Source organism: Gorilla gorilla, chromosome 14, assembly GCF_029281585.2.
Source record: "Gorilla gorilla gorilla isolate KB3781 chromosome 14, NHGRI_mGorGor1-v2.1_pri, whole genome shotgun sequence".
NCBI classification, from domain to species: domain Eukaryota; kingdom Metazoa; phylum Chordata; class Mammalia; order Primates; family Hominidae; genus Gorilla; species Gorilla gorilla.
The window spans coordinates 23,224,351-23,248,627 of NC_073238.2; the positions used below are offsets into that span (position 1 = coordinate 23,224,351).

The 24,277-nt window shown below is 45.9% G+C and overlaps 1 protein-coding gene across 1 annotated transcript; it reads right to left on the reverse strand.

The window, feature by feature from the left end:
* Nucleotides 1-637: 637 nt before the first annotated feature.
* LOC134757058 (uncharacterized) lies at nt 638-23,853 on the reverse strand. The gene is made up of 5 exons (XM_063697652.1): nt 23,524-23,853; nt 23,011-23,247; nt 20,668-20,802; nt 20,220-20,297; nt 638-1,355 (listed from the first exon to the last, which is right to left on the reverse strand). The coding sequence occupies exons 1-5, from the start codon at nt 23,851-23,853 to the stop codon at nt 1,296-1,298; spliced, it is 840 nt and encodes a 279-aa protein (XP_063553722.1). The 3' UTR covers nt 638-1,295.
* Nucleotides 23,854-24,277: the final 424 nt, after the last annotated feature.

A 24,277-nucleotide genomic window follows, 5' to 3' on the forward strand; every position in this document is an offset into this window, starting at 1 on the left:
TATTTATTTATTTATTTGCTTTTGGAAAAACTCGAGTCAGCTTGATGAGGTCACTTTTTCCTGCTACTCCTTCTTATTTGGGGAGTAAAGGGACTTCCATGATCTGGATGGATGATTGTGATGAGGAGGTTACCGGGATTGCCCTGACAGAATGGACTGTGAGCTTTCAGGGATGGAAGCTGTATCTTCATCTCTATAATCCCTTGTTTGGCACAGTGTCAGCCTGAGAAGATGCTTGGTGGCAAATATGAATTATGGCACACACTGTTAATTTCTTACCCATGAGCAGTTCCTTTGCTTGCTAACAGAAAATCCTGATTTTGCTTGGATAAACAAAGTGTCCAGTGTCAGGTGATGACTCAAGGTTGGTTTAAGCCAGGCTGGGGCCTTTTGTTCCTTTTTGCCTGATACTTGAAAGAGTTTACAGTAGGGACTGTCCTGTGGTCCACTTCTGGATAATTAGACATAAGGAGAAGTCTGCTGTGTCCTTCTAAGAAGATTTTCTTCACTGGTTAAAGGTGAGAGACACATCAAGAAAAGCCCCCCTTGACATAGCTTCCTCCATCTTGTTCCTGGAGTCTGAACTTGGTCATGATGGCTGGAGCTATAACAGCCATCCTGTGATCATGAAGCTCCAAGGGTATAAAGCAGTAATATTCAGGAAGGTGGAGCCTTTGGACAAAAAGATAAAAGGAATCTGGGGCCTCAGCTACATCACTGAGCCTTTTCAAGTCCTTGCCCTCTTCCTCTTAAATCCTGTTATGTTACATAACTAAATGTCTTTATCGCAAAAGCCACAAGTAGTCAGGCTTTCAGTTATTCACAGCTGAAAGCATTTCTCTTATTTTCAAATAATTTCAGACTTATAGAAGAATTAATTGTAAGGCAAAGAACTTTCATGCCCTTCACCCACCTTCACCAATTGTTATTTGCCACATTTACTTTCTCCATCTATATAGTTTATTCTACTCTATTATCTTTCCCTGAACCATTTGAAATTCAGTTGCAGGCATCCTTCTCCTCTCCCTTAAACATTTCAGAACATATTCCATCAGAACAAGAAGACTCTAGTGCTCAAGTTCGGGGAATTTGAGGTTGATGCCATACAATCGTGTAGTCCTTGATCATTGTCTAATATACAGTTCACTTAAAATTTCGCCAACAGTCCCAATAATGCCCTTTAAGGCACGTTTCCCCTGATCCAGCTGTCATACCTTTTTAGTCTCCCTTAATCTGGAACAGTTCCTCTGCCTCTTTTTGTCTATCATGGGGTTGACACCGAAGAACAGTTCAGGTCAGTCCTTGAAGGTCCCTCCATCTGTGTTTGTCTGATGTTTCCTCCAGGGACCGGAATGCTACAGAAGCAATGCTGTGTTCTCAGTGTATCACATCAAGAGACACTTGGCACCCATTTGTCCTATTCCTGGTGTTGTTAACTTTGTTCAGCTCATTAAGGGAGGACCTGCTGGGTTTCTCTACTGTTAAGTTACCACTTTTTCTCTTTGCAATTAATAAACCATATGAGTGGAAGTGCTATGAGACAATGAAAACATACTTTACCTTCTTAAATTTTCACTCTGTGATGATTCTTCCTTGAATAAACTATTATGATCATGTTTGCAAATGGAGTTTTCTATTATTCCCTCTGTATTTATTCATTGGCATTCTACTGTAAGAGTCTTCTTCCTTCTTCCCTCCCTCCGTCCCTCCCTCCCTCTCTTCTTTCTTTTCTTCCTTCCCTTTTCTTTCTTTCTATAGCTATAGGTTCTCATTTTATTCAATAGACTATAATCTACCATTATCATTATTAATTTGGATGCTCACATCATCCCAGATTTGGCCAGTGGAAGCCCCTTGAAGTTGATTGATGTGTCCTTTGACATGTCCCTGTCATTTTTTAAATGCTTCCTTGCTTTCTGGCACCACACAGCACTCTGGGCTCACCTTGTACTTCCCTACCCCAGCCTTAGCATCAGCCATTTCTCCAAGGAGCTCTGAGTCCTTTTAGTGAAGGGTGGTATTTATAAACCACAATCTGGATGGTTTGTGGATATTGTACAGCATTCAGTCAGAAGCCGTGGGAAATGAAGCAACATTTATTGAAACTTGTATTAGTCAAGCAACTTAATGCTAGGCTAAGTTGCAGTGAGTAATAATCCCTAACCCCAGTGACAGTGCAGAAAAAGAAGGGTTTCATATGTGGAGTGTGATGCATGTCAATGGGAGTTTCCTCCACCTGGTGACTCAGGTATCCAGGCACATTCATCTCTGCAGGTCTGCCATCTTGACACAAGGTCATTGCAGAAGGAGAGAGGGTGTAGTCATGCCAGTTCTTAGGTGCTCCTGACAAGGAGATCTGCAGCACTCTGCTCACATTCCTGTTTTCCAGAACTCAGCCAGTACCCAGTGCAACTGCCAGAGAGTCTGGGAAGCATAGAGAGTACACGGATAGCTGGAGATCCCTCATCACTACTGTCATGATATGTTCATTTATGCAATACATATCAATGGGTTCATCCCAGTCAGGCTGACTCCAAGAGGCTAAGATGACTTCACCTTGGGTGGTTTGCAGCTGGGAAAGAAAGGCAAGTCAGCACCGATCGAACAGATCATTCACTTCAGTGGGCTGTCGAGCTGTGCTAGAGGCAGGTGCAGTGTGCTGCAGAAATACAGATGGTGACTACTACCCTGGAGTCTTGGGGAGATCCTGGTGTGCATTGGTGCGGGGTTGGAAAGGTGAGTTGGCACTCACCCCCTTCAAGAAGAAGTGGGAAGGACATTTCAGACAGGGGCAAGTACAAAGGCACAGGGCCTGAAAGAACTAGGCTGGGAGAAGAGGATGGCATTGGAATGGGTGGGAGAGGGGTCTGCTGGGGAAAGCTGGGGAGGCAAGAGACGAGGCTGGACAAGCAGATTGTGAAGGGCCACACTGATGAGCTGGGGATTAGTACATTAATCTTTATTAATTGGATTTATGATTAATAATGTGGGTTGCAGGGAATCATAGGGAGTGTGAAGAACACTGTGGTTGTGTTTTAGGAGGATTGCCTTGGTGGTAGAGCGTTGGATGGAGGAGATAGGAGTGGGGGTGAAGACATCAACACAGAGAGACCTGCCCAAAGGCTCTGGCAACCATGCAAGCAAAAAGCGTCGAGGACCTGAATTAGGAGGTGGCACTGGGGATGGATAGAAGGGGTTGGCTGGTGGAGCCATTTTGAGATAATGAATCAATAATAGCTTCCATCTATTGTGGATTGTCAAGATGTATTATTGGCTCACAATCCTTCCTGGCCCTTCCACATTCCTGCGACTTCCCTGTGGACAGGACAGAGCAGATTTCTTGCTGTGCACATGACCAGCTTTGGCTAGAGATGCATGAGCAGAGTTAGTGCACGCCTGATCTGACTGGAGGTTCTAACTGAATGTGGTGTTGGGTGGCAGCACTGACCCCACCCCTGCACAATGAGAAGAGCAAGCTCCAGGGAACCACCGGCCTGTGAATGAGACACACAGAAGCAAATAGAGCCTGGCCCCCAGTCCGAGGCAAGGCTTCCCAGCTCACTGCAAATTATTAGCAAGAAATAAACACTTGTTTTAAGCTGCTGAGCCCCTGGGGCTGTGTGTTATGCAGCAATGCTGTAAAAACACTTGACCAATACAGGGACTTGCCCATCATAAGTACAGCGTCTCATTTACCCATGATATCTCTTCATAGTAAGGATTAGGGATGCCATTTTAAAGATGAGGCAACTGAGGCTTAGAGAGTTTACGTCACTTGCTTAAGGTTCCAGAGCTGGTAAGTCAGAGAAGGATTTGAAGCCAGGACTGTCTCGTAAGCCCATCCTTCTGCCTCTGTCTACACAGTGCTGCCTTTCAAAGGTGGCAAGCTCCTGAGTTAGCCATTTTAACCTGCCAGAAACCTCCTTGCTCCTGAACTGGGGAGAGGGACTGAGCTTTGGATTTCAAGAGGAGTATCTAGGGCCACCATCAGGGGTCCTGTGCTTGAGGTGATGTGGATGGCTCATCACCTGGGCCTTTCCACCTGCCCCTTCCCATCCCCTCCCCTCTACCCTGCTCCCTGCCCTGTGCCAAGCTGAGCACATTGGCAGGGCTGGTGGCTGGGAGCTCAGCGTGTGTCCTGTAGCCACAGAACAGAGCTTTTGTTGCTATAATACAGAGTTCAGTCTTGATATCAGCAGTGGGTGCAGCAAAATCTCACCGATTTTCTTATCAAGTTTTCCATTTGTGTCAGTGAAGCAAATCCAATTTAAAATACATCTTCAGAAAAAGGAGGGTCAGTGAGTTCAAATAGAAGAATATTTGCTAACTGGATCTGGAAAACTCGCTCTGTGCTAAACTGTTTGAGGAAAATCCTCTTAGCACAATTTTGCAGGAGCCAGGCATGTGAAAGGATCATTTCCTCACTATCATCCCCTGAGATCAGGGCTCTGGCTGGATGAAACGACGCAGGAGTTTATTATCTGCTTAGCTTATTAGAGCCTGTGCTGATGAGGCTGAGCTCTGACAAGTCAACATCAGAGAGAGATCTTGGTTTCCAGTAGTTTTTAATTCTGCCCAACTCTTTGTGGGAAAGAGCCTGGGTAAGACAGGACACCCACTACTTGCTCAAAACCACCATCCCCACCAGACAAGCAGCTCATGGAACCCTCCCTGGGAAAGACTGAAGGCTGTGGAGACCTAGCTGCATATTATATTATATTTTGCATTATAAGGTCTTATCGATACAGAGAAAACTCTCAGTTTCAAAAAATGATGAGAAACTCAGTCTTTTTTTTTTTTTTTTTTTTTTTTTAGATAGTCTTGCTCTGTCTCGTCTCCCAGGCTGGAGTGCAGTGGCATGATCTCGGCTCACTGTAACCTCTGCCTCCTGGTTCAAGTTATTCTTCTCCCTCAGCCTCCCGAGTAGCTGGGATTACAGGTGTCTGCCACCTCACCCAGCTAATTTTTGTATTTTTAGTAGAGATGGGGTTTTGCCATGTTGGTCAGGCTGGTTTGAGCTCCTGACCTCAGGTGATCTACCCACCTCAGCCCCTAAAGTGCTGGGATTAAAGGCGTGAGCCATCACACCTGGCCAAAAAATGAAGAGAAACTCAGTGTTTTGGATAACAGGGAGAATGTTTAGTGTTCTAAAAATGTATCCTTTCACATGTAAAGCTTCTTGCCTCTGAGCCTTTGCCCGTGCTGTTCCGTCTGCTTGGTCGTACTTCCACCCTGCATGCTGGTGAATTCCACTTTGCCCTCCAGCCCAAGCATCATCTTTTCCAGACAGCCATTTGCAGTGCTGCCCACCAAACAGGCTGTCCCTTGTTCTCATGCCACTGCTGAACATTGTTTATTCCTTGTGCTAGGCAGGACTTTGTCAATTGTAACAACTGAAACTCCACTTAGACATGTTTCAGCTAAAGGGTGGCTTATTGATTTTTATAACTGCAAAGACCATGGTACGCCTGAATTTTGAGGTTCAAAGAAGTTATTTTCTCTCTCTCTCTCTCTCCTCTTCCTCTCCTCCTTCTCATTTTCCTTCTCTTTTTCTTTCCTCTCCTCCTTCCCTCCATTCTTCTTTTTCCTTCTTTTTCTCTTCCTCTCTCCTTACTTTTTTCTCTTTCTCTCCCTTTAATTTGCTCTATTCTCTATATGGGCCTCATTCCTTCTACTGCAAATGAGGAAAATGACCACCTGGAAACCCAAGGCCCACCACATCCCAGCAGAGCCACCCCAGCTGAAAGAAACCCAGCTTCTCTCTCCAGCATCTACACATCAATCCAGGCCAGAACTCCATCTGACCCTTGTGAGACATGCTTCCACACCTCGGTGGACCACTGAGGCCAGGGAATTCAGCATAATGACGGGCACTTCTCGGGTCATGGGCCTTCCCTGTAGCTAAGGTGACAAAAGGACAGACTGGTCTGGAATGTCCATGCCAGCTGGCTTGCATGACCAGACATTGATGCTGGCTGTTTTCTGGGAGCTCAGTTGTGCTCTAGACCAGAAAACCTCCACGTGGCCTCTCCACATGACCCTCACTTCTCAGCATGGTGGCTGCGGCCCAACGGGGAGACTCTCATGAGCAAAGTTTCCAAAAGACCAAAGTGGCAGCTGCGAGCCTCCTCATGGCCGAGCCTCAGCCCCCATGCAGCATCAGAGCCACTGCAGTCTTGGCTTCCCAGGAGGCCAGCCCAGAAGCAGCAAGAAAGGGGACCTGGAAACCAGGAGGTCTGGTTCGAGGGAAGGCCCTCTGATATAATTTGGATATTTATCTCCACCCAGATTTCAAGTTAAATTGCAGTCTCCAGTGCTGGAGTTGGGGCATGGTGGGAGTTGTTTTGACCATGGGGGTAGATCCCTCATGGCTTGCTGCTGTCTTTGAGATAGTGAGTTCTTGTGAGATCTGGTTATTTAAAAGTGTGTGGCATGTCCCTCCCCACACCCACCGACTCTCTCTTGCTTGTTCCTGCTTTGGCCACGTGATGTGCCTGCTCATGATTGTAAGCTTCCTAGGCCTCCTTAGAAGCCAAGCAGATGCCAGCACCATGCTTCTTGTGAAGCCCACAGAACAATGAGCCAATACAAACTCTTTTCTTTATAAATTAACTTATCTCGGATATTTCTTTATAGCAACGCAAGGATGGCCTAATACACCATGTTTGGAGACTAGCTAGCACATGGGCCTTCTCCATCTGTAGCTACACTTCTAGAACACACGTGGCTTCCAAGGCCACTGCAGCAGCTGGAGGAGGAGCTCAGGGTCCTGGGGGATGTTCCTCAGGCTCAGATCTGTGGTTCACATCACTTCCGCCCACGTTCTACTGGCCATAATCTCGCTCCCTAGCCTCCACTTGACAGCAAGGAACCTAAGGGAAGGGATCTGCTGAGGGCAATCTCTGCCACAAGGAGCAAGTGAAAGCAAGTAGAGAGGAAGCCAAGACTGATGCCCAAGTGGGAGAGGTGCTGAGGAGAGAGGTCTTTTTTTTTGACAGAGTTCTGAATGTTTCAGAGTAGTCCAAGTGCAACCAAAAGCACAATAATTAAATGAGGGGCAGGAGAGTGGTTTAGAAGAAGATTGTTTTTCTGGATTCAGCTCCAGCAAAGTTTGTCCTGCAGGTCTTGGTGCTGTGCCATGGTCCTTCTCGCCAATAATATTCTGCCTGGATACCCCACTGTGGCTCTACCAGGGAGGAAAATATTTTCCTGCCACTGCCCTGAGCCTCCTGACTGACCCCAGCTGCCTTGGACATCCCAGCTTTTGGGACTACCCCAGACCTCCCTATAACCAGCAATCAGAGGCTGGCACAGCAAGGGTGCTTTGGAACCCTGCCTGGTGCTCCAGGGTGACAGGTAGCACCTACTGTCATTGGTCAGTGTCTGTGCAGTATTTGCTAGAGTTTTGTGGATCTCAGCCTTGAAACCTGTGTCTTTTTACAGTCAAAGGATCTGAGTTGGGAGAAGGCACCTAGATATGCTCCACCATAGCGTTCTGGTGTTTCCTGTCATCTCTGAAGCCTCTGAGCTCTTATAACAGGGGCTTAAAGATGGTAGCATTGAGATATGAAGGCTTGTAGTTGTTGTCCAGTTCAGGGGACTTTAACTCCAGGTATCTGGAACTTAGAATAAATCCTCATGCCCTCACCATGGCAACAGGGCTCACCTCCTCTGTCTCATACCTCTCCCTCCCTTGGCCACTATTGCAGATATCCTGACCCTTTTACCTCTTTATCAAATAAGCCCACTCTACCCCAGGGCCTTTGCATGGGCTTACTTTCCTCCAAGAATAATTTACTCCTGATATTTGGCTGACTAAATCCTTCTCACCTTTCTGATTGCAAAGAGGCTTCCTTGACAACTCATTCTGAAGCAGCTTTTCCCTACAGTCTAGCTACTTTCTCTTTCGTTATTCTGTTTGATTTTATTTATAGCACTTAGCACTGTATGACATTGTTTATTTTGAAATTGTTTATTTCTCTCTCCTTAATAATATAAGCCCAAGAAAGACAAGGAATATGTTTTTGATTCTGTTTCTATCCCTGGGCCCTAGAATAGGGTCTGGGAGATAGTTGCAGCAGAATCCCTAGCTGAAATGGCAATCTTGTGCTAACTGGAAAAAAAGAGCTCCCTTGCCCCCATCCCTGTTTTTTTTTTTTTTTTTAGATGGAATCTCCCTCTGTTACTCAGGCTAGAGTGCAGTGGTGTGATTTTGAAGAGAGCCCTTTCTTGATATACTTTGTCATCTTCTGCTAGAAGTTTTTTATACTCATTATACAAACCCACCCTATCTGTGACTTACACACCCTGTATGGCCCTGCTTCCACCCCAGCAAAAATGCTTGTGGAATGAATGAAAGGACTGGTGGAAGTCAGGGGGACTGGAACATCTGAAAACAAATGTCAGTGTGTGTGGCCAGCGTCTGTGCACCTTTCTTGATTGATTGAATCTTCTGTGCATTGATTTCATGGTGTTGGGCACAGAATCCCCTTTTTTGCTCATTACCAACAAAGATTTGTCAAGCACCCACTCACTGTATTCACTTGGGGAATTCAGACATGAACAAGACACAATTTCTTGATTTAAGAATCTGAGATTCTAGAAGGCCAGGCAGTGATGTGAAAGATGGTGCAGTCCAGGGTCATAACGGCTGCACTAGGAGCCAGCCCAGGGCTCTCCTGGAGCATAAGACACCTGTTCAGTGAAGAGGACTCAGTAAGTCTTTCCGGAGAAGTGATTGAGCTGGCTCTGCAGGATGGAGAAGTTTGAAAATTGCTAAGTGCTTTGTACAACTTATAAAAATCCACGTTGCCCAGTTTCCAAGCAGTCTCATGTTCAGTAGACAAAAGGCAATTTTCAAACTGAAATTCTTTACTTGCATTTCTATTTCTATTTTCCTTCCTTCCTTCCTTCCTTCCTTCCTTCCTTCCTTCCTTCCCTCCTTCCTTCCTTCTTTCCTTCCCCCACCCCACCCCCTGAGTCTTGCTCTGTTGTCCAGCAGACTGGAGTGCAGTGGTGCGATCTCGGCTCACTGCAACCTCCAACTCCTGGGTTTGAGTAATTCTCCTGCCTCAGCCACCTCTCTATCTTTCTGTAGCTGGGATTACAGACACATGCCACCACGCCTGGCTAACCCAGATGGGGTTTCACCATGTTGGCCAGGCTCTTCTCGAACTCCTGACTTCAAGTGATCCACCTGCCTCTGCCTCCCAAAGTACTAGGATTACAGGTGTGGGCCACTGCGCCCGGCCCTTTACTTGCATTTCTTAAGTTGTGTGAAGTCAGTAGGGATTGTTCTCTAGAATTCCCTTTTACTCTCCTATCCACATTCCCCCAGATTGTAGTTCCCTCACCTCTTTCACACAATCTTACCTGCAAAATTCCACCCACAGCTTTCAATACCTCTCCCCACTTCTCTGCTCTTTATTGTGAAGACAAGCACAGTTTCTTCCTTTTGGGACCATTCCTCCCTTCTCCAGCTTTTCAGGTCTAATAATGTATCCATTCTCTATCACAAAAGCCAAGCTAGAATCCTCTTTGGAGCACAGCCCAGGTCAAGAAACTGCACAGATACAGCAGAGGGAGAAAGGAGGTTCAGAACACTCATGCATTAATTGTTTTGATCTCATCACAGTTTCTTTTTTTTTTTTTTCTGAGGTGGAGTCTCACTCTGTCACCCAGGCTGGAGTGCAGTGGTGCCATCTTGGCGCACTGCAACCTCTGCTTCCCACATGCCACCATGCCTGGGTAATTTTTGTATTTTTAGTAGAGACAGGGTTTCACCATGTTGGCGAGGATGGTCTCAATCTCCTGACTTGATCTACCTGCCTCGACCTCCCAAAGTGCTGGGATTACAGGCCTGAGCCATCACACCTGGCTGGTCTCATCACACTTTCTAAACGACTATTATTAACTCATTTCCCAGATGAGAAAACTGAAGCTCAGAAAGATCAAGCAACCTGCCCAATATCCCAAAGCTATTAAATGCCTATTCTTCCTGCCTGCCATACTTCCCTTCCCTCTGTCTTCCCCTTTGCCTACTTAACTGTGATTCAACCCAAAGAGAAATTTCCCCAGGAAAGCCTTTCCTAAACATCTTGCCTTGGCCAACCTCCCCAACTACTGTACACTTCGATAAGGCTGTGAACTTTCCCTTCACAGCCCTTGTCACATTTGTAATTGTTCATTTCCTTGGATTATTCCTGGGTTAAAGTCTATCTAGACTTTACGCATTTTTTTTTTTTTGAGACGGAGTCTGGCTCTGTCGCCCAGGCTGGAGTGCGGTGGTGTGATCTTGGCTCACTGCAAGCTCCGCTTCCTGGGTTCATGCCATTCTCCTGCCTCAGCCTCCCAAGTAGCTGGGACTATATGCGCCTGCCACCATGCTCAGCTAATTTTTTGTATTTTTGTAGAGAGGAGTTTCACCGTGTTAGCCGGGATGATCTCAATCTCCTGACCTCATGATCCACCTGCCTCAGCCTCCCAGAGTGCTGGGATTACAGGCATGAGCCACTCTGCACAGCCTAGACTTCAAGCTTTTAGAATAGTCTCTCTCTCTCTCTCTCTCTCTCTCTCTCCCTCCCATTGTATAATCAGTGAGTAAAACAACATCTGGGACATGTCAATACTTGCTAAATATTTACTGAATAAAAGAATGTATGACTGAAATTCAAACCCGTGTCTCCAAAATCCAAGTTCTTGTCTGACATCATGACTTGGTGTTCTCCAGGAGAACAGGAGACGTCTCTCTCCGTCTCCTAGGCTGAGACTGCAGTGGCGCAATCTCAGTTCACTGTACCCTCTGCCTCCTGGGCCCAAGTGATCCTCCCACCTCAGTCTCCCAAGTAGCTGAGATCATAGGCATGGACCACCATGCCTGGTTAATTTTTGTATTTTTAGTAGAGACAGGGTTTCGCCATGTTGGCCAAGCTGGTCTTGAACTCCTGGCCTCAAGTGATCCACCTGCCTTGGCCTCCCCAAGTGCTAAGATTACAGGCACGAGCCACCATGCACAGCCATGCATATCTCTTTTATGTAACTTAACAACATCTGCAACATTTGTTTGTGTGAGTTTTTTTATTCTGCCTGCATTTGTGTATGTGAGTCTTTTTCTATGGATTTTTTCCACCATGGCTGTAAGCACCATAAGAGTGAGGAAAATAGCTGTTTTGCTTTATCATATTTTCTCTGGTGCCTAACAAAGTACCTGGAACACAAGAGAGTCACTAATGGGATAAATACACGCATTAATGGGATTTGTCAATGAAGGGCAAAATTTAGTGCATTAGCTTGAATGAGGAGGTGGGTCCTACTGGCCTCTTGGGTAGAGGCCAGGGCTGCCACTAAACATTCTACAATATACAGGACAGCCTCCCACACCAAAAACTGTACAGCTTAAAATGTCGATAGTGCTGAGGTTGAGAAATCCTGGTTTGACATATTATTCCTGTGTTAAAATTAATATATGTAAAATAATTTCCTCAGTTGTTAACATGGCATTTTTATCAAGCAATTTTGTTTTCTCTGAAATATGCCTCAGATTGTTTTTAGTTTTTCCAGGGGAAACTTTATTCATCTTTTACTAGAGAAAAGAATATGGCAAACAGTGAATCTGTGTTTCAGGAAGGGTAACATCGTTTTTCTTTTAATTTCCCTTTTGAAGCTCTCGGGGTGCTACCAACATCTTGGAAATCTGGATAATTTGAGTATTACTGAGGGAATAGTTTCATTCTACATGCTACAAATGTTTAATCATTTTATTTATCTAAAGCTCCTTTCTTGGCCAGGTGTGGCGGCTCATGCCTGTAATCCCAGCACTTTGGGAGGCTGAGGCAGGTGGATCACCTGAGGTCAGGAGTTGGAGACCAGCCTAGCCAAAATGGCAAAACCCTGTCTCTACTAAAAAAATATAAAAATTAACCATGTGTGGTGGTGCGTGCCTGTAATCTCAGCTACTTGGGAGGCTGAGGCAGGAGAATTGCCTGAACCCAGGAGGTGGAGGTTGCAGTGAGCTGAGTTTTCGCCACTGCACTCCATCCTGAGCAACAGAGCAGGACTTCTTCTCAAAAAGAATGAATGAATGAAAGAAGGAGAGGGAAAGGAAGCTCCTTTCTCTTCTATTCCCAGTATTGCACCCCAAAAATAAGTAATCCATAAACCCCCAACATATATTTCTGTTTTCTTAACTAGTTCTGAATAAAATGTTCAGTGTTGGCTGGGCATGGTGGCTCACGCCTGTAATCCTAGCACTTTGGGAGGCTGAGGCTGAGGTCAGGAGTTTGAAACCAGCCTGGCCAATGTGGTGAAACCCCCTCTCTACTAAAAATACAAAAATTAGCTTGGCGTGGTGACGTGTGCCTGTAATCCCAGCTACTCAAGAGGCTGAGGCAGGAGAATCACTTGAATCCTGGAGGCAGAGATTGCAGTGAGCCGAGATCGTTCCACTGCACTCCCGCCTAAAACTCCATCTCAAAAAAAAGCAGGTGTTTTACTCTTAAAATAAGATATTAAAAAAATACTTCTGTTGTCTCCCCTCTTAGAATTGGTAATCTCTTCCTTCTCCACCCTCATCCCCTGCTGTAATTCTATATTGAAATATCATTGTATTTTGTGCCAGATGTCTTTGTATAAAACCAACTTAGTTCTGTGAGAAGAGTTGTACGTTTTTAATATTTTTGTTCTTTTTGTAGACTGCAGGAACAAAAATAGCCTTCCTATAGTAAGGTGGCAATTCACATTAAGAACGTAGATAAGCAAATTTAAACTTTTCAATGTAATTTGTCTAAACAAATTGAAAAACAGTGTATAGTAAAAGTCTCTCCTCCAACCAACGGAAAGTACTTTTATGAAAGATCCTTTAAGTTACTGACTTGAATCTTTACGTAAGGTAATTTGCTAGTATCTATTTTATAAATAATGTTATTTAATACTGTTTTATTTTCTATAGAATCCTAGTGTTTTTCCATGTAAATTTTTAAAAATTCTTAAAGTATGTATCCCTCATTTTCCCCTATAGTTGTTTGCTTCTACTTCTGTTTTTAAGAGATAGCATCTCAGTTGTTTAAGCTGGAATGCAGTGGCATGATCATGGCTTACTGCAACCTTGACTTCTTAGGCTCAAGCAGTCCTCCTGTCTCAGCCTCTAGAGTAGCTTGGATCACAAATGCATGCCACCATACCTGGCTAACTTTTCTTTTCTTTTCTTTTTCAATTTTTTGAGATGGAGTCTCACACTGTCACCGGGCTGGAATGCAGTGGCGTGATCTCAGCTCACTGCAACCTCTGCCTCCCGGGTTCAAGTGATTCTCCTGCCTCAACCTTCCAAGTAGCTGGGATTACAGGTGCCCACCACCATGCCCAGTGAATTTTTTGTATTTTTTTGATAGAGATGGGGTTTCACCATGTTGGCCTGGCTGGTCTCGAACTCTTGACCTTGTGATTTGCCCACCTCAGCCTCCCAAAGTGTTGGGACTACAGGCGTGATCCATCACACCCAGCCAACTTTTATTTTTTTTTTTAAGAGACAGGGTCTTGCTCTGTTGTCCAGGTTGGTCTCAATTCCTGGGCTCAAGCAATTCTCCCACCTGGGCCTGCCAAGGTGCTAGTATTATAAGCGTGAGCCACTGCACCCAGCCGTTTATAGTTTTTTCTTTTTTTTTTGAGATGAAGTTTCCCTCTGTCACCAGGCTGGAGTGCAGTGGTGCGATCTTGGCTTACTGCAACCTCTGCCTCCCTGGTTCAAGCGACTCTCCTGCCTCAGCCTCCTGAGTAGCTGGGACTACAGATGTGTGCCACCACGCCCAGCTAATTTTTGTAGTTTTAGTAGAGACGGGGTTTAGCCATGTTGGCTAGGATGGTCTCAATCTCTTGACCTTGTGATCCACCTGCCTCAGCCTCCCAAAGTGCTGGCATTACAAGCGTGAGCCACTGTGCCCAGCCAGCTCTTTATAGTTTAAGAGGAAGGATAAACCTTAAGAGATCACAACCCTATATTTGTGTCAGGGATCCACAAGCCTGCCTCCATGTTTGGAGATTTGCTAGAAGGACTCATGGGATCAGCTTAGGGTTGTAATGGCTAAGATTTATTACTGTAACATAGTATGGATATATAGTAGAAAGATCTCAATGGCAAAAGACACTGACAGAGCCTGGAAAAATCCATGTACCAGCTTCCTTATGTGCTGTGCCTTCCATGAGGATCACACAGACTACCTTCTTTCCCCCTTAATGAAAATACAACAACCTATGTGACTTCCCAAGAAACACAGTTTTTATCTCGGCTGGTCACATAGGTGTACTCTCTGCCTAGCATGTGTGAAATTTCCAGACTCATAAAAAGAACAGCAGGATAAGCCACATTATTTCCATAGTCTAGATACAGTAAACCATGATTACCAGTTAGGGAACCCTCTTGAAATTCAAGTCCTCAGAAGCCAGCCTAGGACCAACTGTGCAGACAGACAGACCCTCCTTCACAGGATAATATAATAGTCTCAGATCTGCTTTGTTAATTTTTGTTTGCATAGAGTTTTATAATTGGAAGGTATCTCAAATGCTACATATTTCTGTCTAATGGACTTTAGTAAGAGTGTTGTATAGTATACAACATAGAATTATTCTCCATTATAGGCAGGCTGTGATAAGTGTTCTAATGTTTATACAAAAGAACTTTGTAACTTTGAGCAGAGTAAAGAGAGTGTTAACGATACTTTTGACTGCAAATAGTGGAAAAATGTTGTGTTCGACTCTGAAATATGCTTTGCCTGATATTAGTATTTCTACTCTAGCTTTCTCTTGACTAGTGTAAGCATGGTATATATTATTCCATTCTTTTAATCTGTTTGCATCTTTGTATTTAACTTGTGTTTCTTGAAGGCAATAGTTTTATTTCTCTGATAAAAACATATAAGAAGACAATCACATTAAATGTATATGGTCTAAAACCTCTGCTTTTTAATTGGGGGTATTTAGACCATGTACATTTAATGTGATTGTCTTCTTATATGTTTTCTATTTATCTCTATCTGTTCCTTGCATTTTTCTTGCATCCCCCACCTGCCAAGATGGGGTCTTGCTCTGTCACCCAAGCTAGAGTGCAGTGGTGTGATCATACCTTACTGCAGCCTTGACCTGCTAGGCTCAAGTGATCTACCTCAGCCTCCCAATAGCGGAGACCACAGTTGTGCATCACCATACCCGGCCACTTTATTTTTTTATATATGGGGTCTCACTATGTTGTCCAGGCTGGTCTCATACTCCTGAGCTCAAGTGAGTCTCCTGCCTTGGCCACCCAGAGTGCTGGGATTACAGGTGTGAGCCATTGCACCTGGTCTTCTTGCATTCTTTTACTTTATTTATTTATTTATTTTTTGAGACAGAGTCTCACTCTGTTGCCAGGATTACAGGTGTGCACCACCACACCCAGCTAATTTTTGTATTTTTAGTAGAGACGGGGTTTCACCATGTTGGCCAGGATGGTCTCGATCTCCTGACCTTGTGATCCACTTACCTCAGCCTCCCAAAGTGCTGGGATTACAGGCGTGAGCCACCGTGCCCAGCTTACATTATTTATTATGATTCCAGTTTGCCTCTTTTTATTACTTTTACCTATTTTTAAAAATTATTTTTGTGGTTGCTTTAAGATTATAGTGTACATTTAGAGAGGTGTACCTTCAAGTAATATTGTACACTTCATCTATAATAAAAGCATTCCTTCATTTACTTTCTTTTCCTCCCTCCTGAACTTTGTGCTGTTGCTGCCATGCATTTGACGTTTACATATGTTATAAACCTGTAATATTTTGCTGTTTCTTTATTAAACATGTATCTCTTAGAGATTTAAATAATAAAAAATTTAAAAGATGTTTGCTCATATAGTTACCACTTTGGTGCTCTTTATGCCTTCGTATTGATCCAGATTTTCATCTGACATCATTTTGTTTCTGAAGAATATCCTTTAACATTTCTTGCAGTGAAGGTCTCCTGGTGATGAATTATTTCATTATTTATGTTTCTGGTGTGTCTTTATTTCACCTTCATTTTTGAAAGATATTTTTGCCAGGCATAGAATTCTAGTTGGCCTTTTTTCTTCTAGAACTTTAGAGATGTACCGCTGTCTTCTCACTTGCATTGTTCCTCAAAAGAAATCTGATGTTGTTCTTATCTTTGTTCTTCTATAGGTAACATGTCTTTTTATACACCTGCTATTAACAATGTTTCCTTGATTTTGAACAATTTGATTATGTTATCCCTTAGTGTAATTTTCTTCATGTTTCTTGTGCTTGGGGTTTGCTGAGTTTCTTGGATCCGTGAGTTAATAGGTCTTGTTATGGCTAGAACATTTTCAGCAGTTGTTTCTTCAAGTATTTTTTTTCTCTTTCTTTTTTTTCTCCTTTGGGGACTCCAGTTATCTGCATATTATTAGGCCATTTGAAGTTGCCTGACTGCTCACTGATGCTTTATAAAAATCGCTTTTTAAGATTTTTTTTTCTTTTTGTACTTTAGCTAGTGTCTGTTCTTGTATCTTCAAGTTTGCTAATCTTTTCTTCTGCAGTTTCTAATCTGCTTTAGTTCATCCAATGTAATTTTCATCTCAAATGTTTTTGTCTTTGAAAGTTTGATTTTGGCTTTTCTTGTTTATCTCCCATGTCTCTATTTAACTTTTTGATTATATGGGATACATGTATAAAAACAGTTTTAATGTCCTCCTCTGCTAATTTTAACATCTATTTAAGTTCTGGGTCAGTTTTGATTGATTATTTTCAGTTTGCATCATGATTGTCTGCTGCTTTTTATGCCTGGTAATCCTTATTTAGTTGTAAAATTTACTGACAAAAGCAAAGTGACAAAAGGAGATAGGAAATATCATGAAAACAATTTCTCTAAAAAAAAAACTTACGATGCCTAATCCCCTGAATAAAGACATTTAAGCCTTTCTTGCTTCATATTTAGACAAAAATCTTCCTGCTTATGTTCCTATTTCATCTCTGAAAAGAGTGTAAGCAACCAGTTGTCCGAGGCACCATTCTTGGACAGTAATAGTGTGCTGTCCTTAGTATATGAAGATGTAATTACTGTAGTAGCAACAAAAACCTAAGCTTTTGGATTGGATTCTGTTTTGGTTTTATTTTCTTCTACCACTAAAATAAATGACACATAATCTTTCACTCTTAACCATAAATGGTGCATAATTTTAAGACAATTATGTGAAATTCAGAGATAAATTCATGCTCATGGAACACAATTTATATTCTGTGAAGTATAAACAATGACTAAGTGAATGAACACGTAATCTGATTTAACTAACACCATCTTATTAATTGATATTACATACACAGATCAAAATTTTGTAATATATTGAACAGGACTTAACAGAAAACTACATATATGTAAGTGATTAATAATCTTTCAATACGATGATGAAGCCAACAGAAAACTATAAAAACTATATTTGAAAAAGATGGAAAGTGGTAATAGGAGTATATATGTTCTCCAACTTCTAAATTAGAGAAAATCTTACGAGTCAGCAAGTTAACACTGAATTTGATTACTTTTGATGTTACCAGCCCCAGAAATAGCATTCTGAAACAGATTACAGGCTTTCTTCTTTCTATTTGTTGATACATCAACTATCACAACTCACCTTTCATTTTGTTGCTAAATTTTCAGAATAAAGTGTGTGTGTGTGTTAAAATTCTCCTGCTAAAATAATCTTTCTATGTTCTTACATATTTAGGTTTGGAATACGGTTCATGATGGCAGAATTGTCCAGGTCAATATAGTAAAATACTCTGATCAAGACAGTAGGACCCAGACTGAAGCTGGGGAAGAGATAAATAAGCTCAGTTAAAAAGAATAAGAGGGCCAGGAACGGTGGCTCACACCTGTAATCCCAGCACTTTGGGAGGCCAAGGCAGGCAGATCACCTGAGGTCGGGAGTTCAAGACCAGCCTGACCAACATGGAGAAACCCTGTCTCTACTAAAAAATACAAAATTAGCTGGGTGTGGTGGTGCATGCCTGTAATCCCAGCTACTCGGGAGGCTGAGGCAGGAGAATCGCATGATCCCGGGAAGTGGAGGTTGCGGTGAGCCAAGATCATGCCACTGCACTCCAGCCTGGGCAACAAGAGCAAGACTGTCTCAAAAAAAAAAAAAAAAGAAAGAAAGAAAAAGAAAAAGACGTTGGGCATAATGTCTCAAGCCTGTAATCTTATCACTTTGGGAGGTCAAGGCAGGAAGATGGCTTGAGCCCAGGAGTTCAAGACTAGGCTGGGCAACACACTGAGAATCCATGTCTACAAAAAACTAAATAACTTAGCGGAGCAGGGTGGTGCACACCTGCAGTCCCAGCTACTTGGTTGGGAGGCTGAAGTGGGCGGATCACTTGAGCCAGAGACGTTGAGGCTACAGTGAGTCATGTTTGTACAACTGCACTTCAACCTGGGCTACAGAGCGAAATCTTGCCTTAAAAAAGAAAGAAAAGAAAAAGAAAAAAGAGAAGAAGAAAAGAAGAAAGAAAAGAAACTTGCTGCGTAGACATGACCATATTCATTTGAAAGCAAGTTAGTAAATATGTATCCTGAAAAGATAGTTTAGAAAAGAAACTTACAGGCCATGACCAGAGTGATTATAAAACATTCTCTTAACAGTTAGCAGGATGAATAAAAAGTGTATTCTTTAAAGTGATTTCATTACTAGTAAATAGTTCTATAAGGAAAAGTAGGGGGAAAAAGGCAAAGAAATATGAAACTAAGTCAATGAAAAGCAAATAGGCTATGATCACACATCTAAAGGCCATGAACATGGCAAAGAGTATTTTAAAGAATCTAAAAAGTGTACTTTGAATTTTAAAGTATTTTAAGAGATTAATTTTATAAAAGGAAAAACAGTGTTATCACGCAGAAGGACCATATTTAGTATAACCAAAAGTTTAAGAAATTGGCCAGGTGGAGTGGCTCACACTAGTAATATGAGCATTTTGGGAGGCCGAGGCGGGTGGATCAGATCACCTGAGGTCAGGAGTTCAAGATCAGCCTCGCTGACATGGCAAAACACCTCCTCTGCTAAAAGCACAAAAATTAGCCAGGTGTGGTGACGCACACGGGTAATCACAGCTACTTGGGAGGCTGAGGCACGAGAATTGCTTGAATCTGGGAGGCAGAGGTTGCAGTGAGCCAAGATCACATCACTGCACTCCCGCCTGGGCAATAGAGCAAGATTCTGTCTCAATTAAAAAAAAAAAAAAAAGAGTTTAAGAAATTAAGGAAAGCTGAGTGTAATGAAACCTTTTCAAGGGTAGTAGTGTGAAACAGTAGTAGTGAAACCTTTTCAAGGTAGTAGCTCAAACCTGGTTTGAATTCCAGCTTTGTCACTTACTGGGTAAGTAAGTAGCAGCCTTAAGCCCAACTGGTGTTTGCTATTTGCATGTATTTTCATAAATAAAAGTGGTCTGTAATGTTTTTACAGTGTTGTCAAACTTCAAGATTATTAAAACTATTAATATCCTGTTTAATGTTTAAGAATAAATAACTATTTGATATATTTTAACTACTGTCCTATCACTGACTTTTAAGACTCTTACTGACAATTTTGTGATTTTTTCATGCAATCATCCTTTATATCTTACTTAGCAAGTTCTCTATTAGACATATGTCTGCCGAATGAAACTTAATTACAGACATCTTTGAACATTTATTAAATTTAAATTATATTTGTACTTGTAAGAAATATTTAAACAATGCTTTATTTTTCTAAAATAAAAGAAAACCAATAGCACAAACCTTCATTTTCTAAGTGTGTCAAGTTGTTTTGTATTTTTTATTTGCTTGTGTGTTTGTTTTTTGAGACTGAGTCTCCCTTTGTCGCCAGGCTGGAGTGCAGGGTGCGAGCTCGGCTCACTGCAACCTCCAACTTGCTGGTTCAAGTGATTCTCCTGCCTCAGCCTCCCAAGTAGCTGGAATTACAGGCATGTGCCCCTACGCTCGGCTAATTTTTTTTTTTTTTTTTTTTGTATTTTTAGTATAGACCGAGTTTCACCACGTTGGCCAGGATGGTCTCCTCCTGACCTCGTGATCCACCCGCCTCGGCCTCCCAAAGTGCTGGGATTACAGGTGTGAGCCACTGTGCCTGGCCTATTTTAACTGTTTTATGTCTTCTGGTTTCATGTGACAATGAAATGAGTTAATATTTCCTGCCTGCACCAACCACATTTAAGCTCTACCTTAATTGTTGATGAGGTCTTGGAGCCTCCCTTCTGCTCCCAGAGGCTTTTCTTGCTCATGTCTCCAGCCACAACATCCTGGGGGCAGCAGAAGGGTATGTCACAAGGGAAGATCCCTGGATCTTGGGGAGTAGAAGCCCTGGGCCCTTCTCTCCTGCCTTGCCTTACCTGGCCAGGGGGCCTGGGATCTGCCTACCAAAACTTTTTCTGTGCGATCCCAGTGGAAGAGGCAGGGAAAGGAATAAAGGTGCCATCCACCTCCACTTGGACAACACAGCCTTCTACAACAGCAAGGGTGAACCCAACCCTACTGCAATACCTCAGGGTTCTGTCTGCCCACATTCATCCTGGACAGTCCCACGCTTGTCTTAACAAGGAAACCTGGCCTGCTACTAAACTCCCCGGTGCTGGCTCTGCAGCCCAGCCTTGCCCCTGGAGGGGACCTTACCTTGCAGGACGGAGTCTTGGCCGCAGACTGAGCCTGTACCTCACCCGTCTCCCACCAACTCTTGGTAGTGGCCGCGGCCATGCTGGGCAGCTCTATGGAGGCCTGGCGGGCTAGCTTGGGGGTCCCACCAGCAGTCTGCAGAGGAGGAAAAGCATCAGGATTACCTTAGTGGACAGCCACCGTGGTCACATCAGAGGGTCACACTGGGCAACCCTCTGCTTTGTGTTTGTGTTTTCCCTGGGAGCGATTTCCCAATGCAGCCCTAGAGTGGGGATCACTGGAAAGATGTGCCTTCCTCCATTCGATGCAATTGTGAGACACCTCCCTTTCCTGAAGAGCATCAGGGAGATGATGGTGCACAAGACAGATGTGGGTCTGCCTCCATGCTGCTCATGGGGTAGGGCTGGGGGACCATGGGATGGATGGAGGGGCACTGAATGGATGGAGGGACAGTGGTTAAATTGCAGAGTATTGGTTGGATGGAGGAGCATTGATTAGATGGAGGACTATTGGTTGTATAGAAAGGTGTTGATGAAGGAATATTGATTGGATGGAGGAGTACTGATTATATGAGGGAGTATTTGTTAGATGGAGGGGCACTGATTGAATGCAGTAGTAGCCGTGTGGCTGGGGGCTGCTGGGCCTCGTTCCACCTGGGGAGGCAGAGCCTGGGGTGCAGGGGCCCTCATGCTCACTCACGCCCCCACTCATGACCCAGCCCCTCCAAATGGAGGGTGGCGCAGAGCTGGGGCAGAGTATTGAGTAGGTGGAGGGGTTCCATGGAGGAGAAGCCTGGCCATGTTGCTCCCCATGTTCCCATGTCCCAGCCCCTCCATGTGAGCAAGGTCTCGGCTGGGGTGTGTGTCCTTGGGCCTGGGGCATGAGATGGAGCCCAAGCTCCTCCTTGGACCTGGGCTTCCAATGGGTCCAGGGCCCTCACTCCAGCTCCACAGACCCCCTCCACCAAGCCATAGGGGAGGCGTGGCTTGGAAGCACACATTGGCACAGAGACCCCAGAAGCCTGTGTGCACACGTTTCCTTAGGTCCACCCCTAAGGGCAACGAGTCCGGGCCCCAACAGCCCCATAAAGGCCCTCACTCTGCTCACAGCTCATGCCCAACACATGGAGTGCGGCCGGGCGCGGGACTCCCTAGGCCTGGGGCACATGCAGGTGCACACACAACTCACACATATTCTCCAGGAGCCCACGCTCCGGCCACACAGGCACACATACCCGCACCCCATGCACATACAAGTATGCACGTGCTCACACACGGGAACCCTTGAAATCCACGTGCGTGTGCAGACAGGCTTGGGAACAAGGGGACCACGTCCCCCTCCAGGGATCCCTTCAGGGTGCTGCAGCCTCACTTTAGTGAGGCAAACATTGACTGTTTGCCTTGCCATGGCCCCGACAACGGTGGTGCCGGCCCTGGCACGAGGCCCAGGTGTATACTCTGGGAACATCATCCCTGCAGAGCTAGGCCCCTGGAGGATCACTCTGACTGAGCTCTCCCTGGCTAGGGGCCTGGGGGACAGAGTGGGGGTGCAGAGTAAGCATCTCCTGGTATCTCCTCTAAAACTCAGTGCTGGGGAGAAGCCCCACCGGCCCCTGGCCTCTGACCCAGCAGAGCTGAGGACGTGGAGGCCTCTGGGCCCCTTCTCCATCTCCTCCCTTTCCCCTACCCCAGGATATGAGTCATGCGGGCCCCCTCCCCATGACCTCACCGCATCACTATTCCACAGCTGGGCTCCGTTCTGGGAACTGAAAGGGGGCCAGCTCTCCTGGGGTGGGGTGTGGGCCTCTGGCCTGGGAAAGGCACCCCCGGCCAGCGGCCCAGGCCCCTTGGCATGCACCACGGAGCTGTCAGGACTCTGGGATGGCCGACCCCACCCGTGGCCCCGGCTCAGCCCCGTGCAGCTGCGAGGGATTTGGTGTTCCTGCGCAAATGCAATCAGGCCATTTCCTATGTCTGTTCTGGCTCCAAAGTCCAAGGTTCAGCCCAAGGGGCCAGGCGGTGGGGGGAGCTCCATCCACCTCCCACCCCAGGACACCCCCGCACCCTCACAGTCCCAGGCTCCACTTTGGGGCCTGGCCCCCAGCCAGGGACACCAGTATGCACAGAACCCTGAAGGATGCCTCGTTCTGAGTGGAGCTCCCCAAGCTCAGGTCTGTTCCTGTCGGCCTCATCCACTGCCAACCACCCCCGACTCGGGACACTGGCCCTTCTTCTCCTTCCTCCACAGACCTCCCCACCTCTACCTCCCAGTCCCCACTGAGGGCCTGACAACGCCCATCTTCGGCTCAGCACTCCCAGCTACCCACTGCCGTCCTTCCCCTGCCTGGAAGTGCAGACACTTCCAGAATGGGTGTCCGGCTCGGTCCCCGTCCCGACTCTGCTCCCTACAGGCAGCTCCTGTGGCTGCCCCACCCAGCTGTCCTGAGCCCAGAGGTCGGCTGGAGAGGGTCAGTCCTCTCTGGGGTCCTGGGGAGTCAGGAGGCTCTGGTGAAGAGCAAGGGCTGCAGGGAGGATGTCGAGGAGAGGAGGAGCTTCTCCTCCAGGCCTGACCACAGGTCTCCTGGACACCACAGGGAGCTGGCAGGAGGACTGGGGAGTTGGGCTGGGCCTTCCACCAGGGTGGTTCGGAACTCCCTGCACAGCACTGAGGTCTCTGGTCCCCTCATTAGCCCAGCCTCCCGTGGGATCATAGACTTGACCCCTGAAGTCACTGCAGAGCCCAAGAGTGGAGAGACACAGCACTGTGTGCCGGGAAAAGGTGCCCACAGGGGCCCTTCATGGCTGAGGCTTCCAGAGGGTAGTGGGACAGCAACCCCGCTCCCCACCCGCTGCCCACCACAGCATTCATGATACAGCTTCGGAGTGTGGGTCGGGGTCTATCTGGGAAACCAGGGCAAAGGCGGTGGCAGCTGGCAGCACCCACACCCACAGCTGGGGCACTGCTCACATGAGCCCCCATCAGCAGGCCCCTTGGTTGTGCCACAGGCAGGGGTCCTGCCCCAGGGAGGGGGTAGTTCGGGGGGGGCTCGAGGGTGTGGCACAGGCCAGCTGTCACTCCTCCCTGGAGAGGCAGCTGGGGACGCAGCTGGGAGGGGAGCCAGGAGCAGAGACAGCCCGGGGCCAGCAGGTGGGTGACAGGTGGGGCAGCAGGAGGGGCACACGCCATCCGCCTGGGGCTGGGGTGTAGAGACGGGAACCTGCCCCCCAATGCCTGGTGCTGGCCCAGCCTCCCCCCGGGGCCTGTAGCACCTTCCCAGTTGTGTCTGCACCCTCCTGGGCATGGCGGGGGAGGGTGGGGGTGAACCCCTTTCCTTGTAGTCCCGCGCCAGTGGGCAAGGGAGGCGCCCCAGTGAGCAGGAGCCTAGCCTCTCTGCCTGGGGAGGCCAGGTGATGAGCCACCCAGAGTGGGAGGAGGCCTTGAACTTGGGCCTGAAAGATGAGCAGGGGTTTGCTGGGCCGGGTACAGGCAAGAGCTAATGCAGGAAGGCAGAGAGCAGGAGCGCTTAGAGGGAGTGGCTCTGTGCAGCCGGAGTCAGATGGGTGACCCTCACTCAGGAGGAAGCAATGGGACCCTCTCTCCTCACACTGGG

Bases quoted from the DNA above. Each gene is read 5' to 3' on its own strand.
- LOC134757058 (XM_063697652.1), bottom strand. From the start codon at position 23,853: ATGGCGTGTGCCCCTCCTGCTGCCCCACCTGTCACCCACCTGCTGGCC. The intron at 20,803-23,010 runs GCAGGGGAAGGA...CCTCCTCTGCAG, and splicing joins GGAAGTGTCTGCACTTCCAG to ACTGCTGGTGGGACCCCCAA. The intron at 1,356-20,219 runs GTAGAGCTTAAA...TTGCTTCTGTAG, and splicing joins AGACCTCATCAACAATTAAG to CATTCCGGTCCCTGGAGGAA.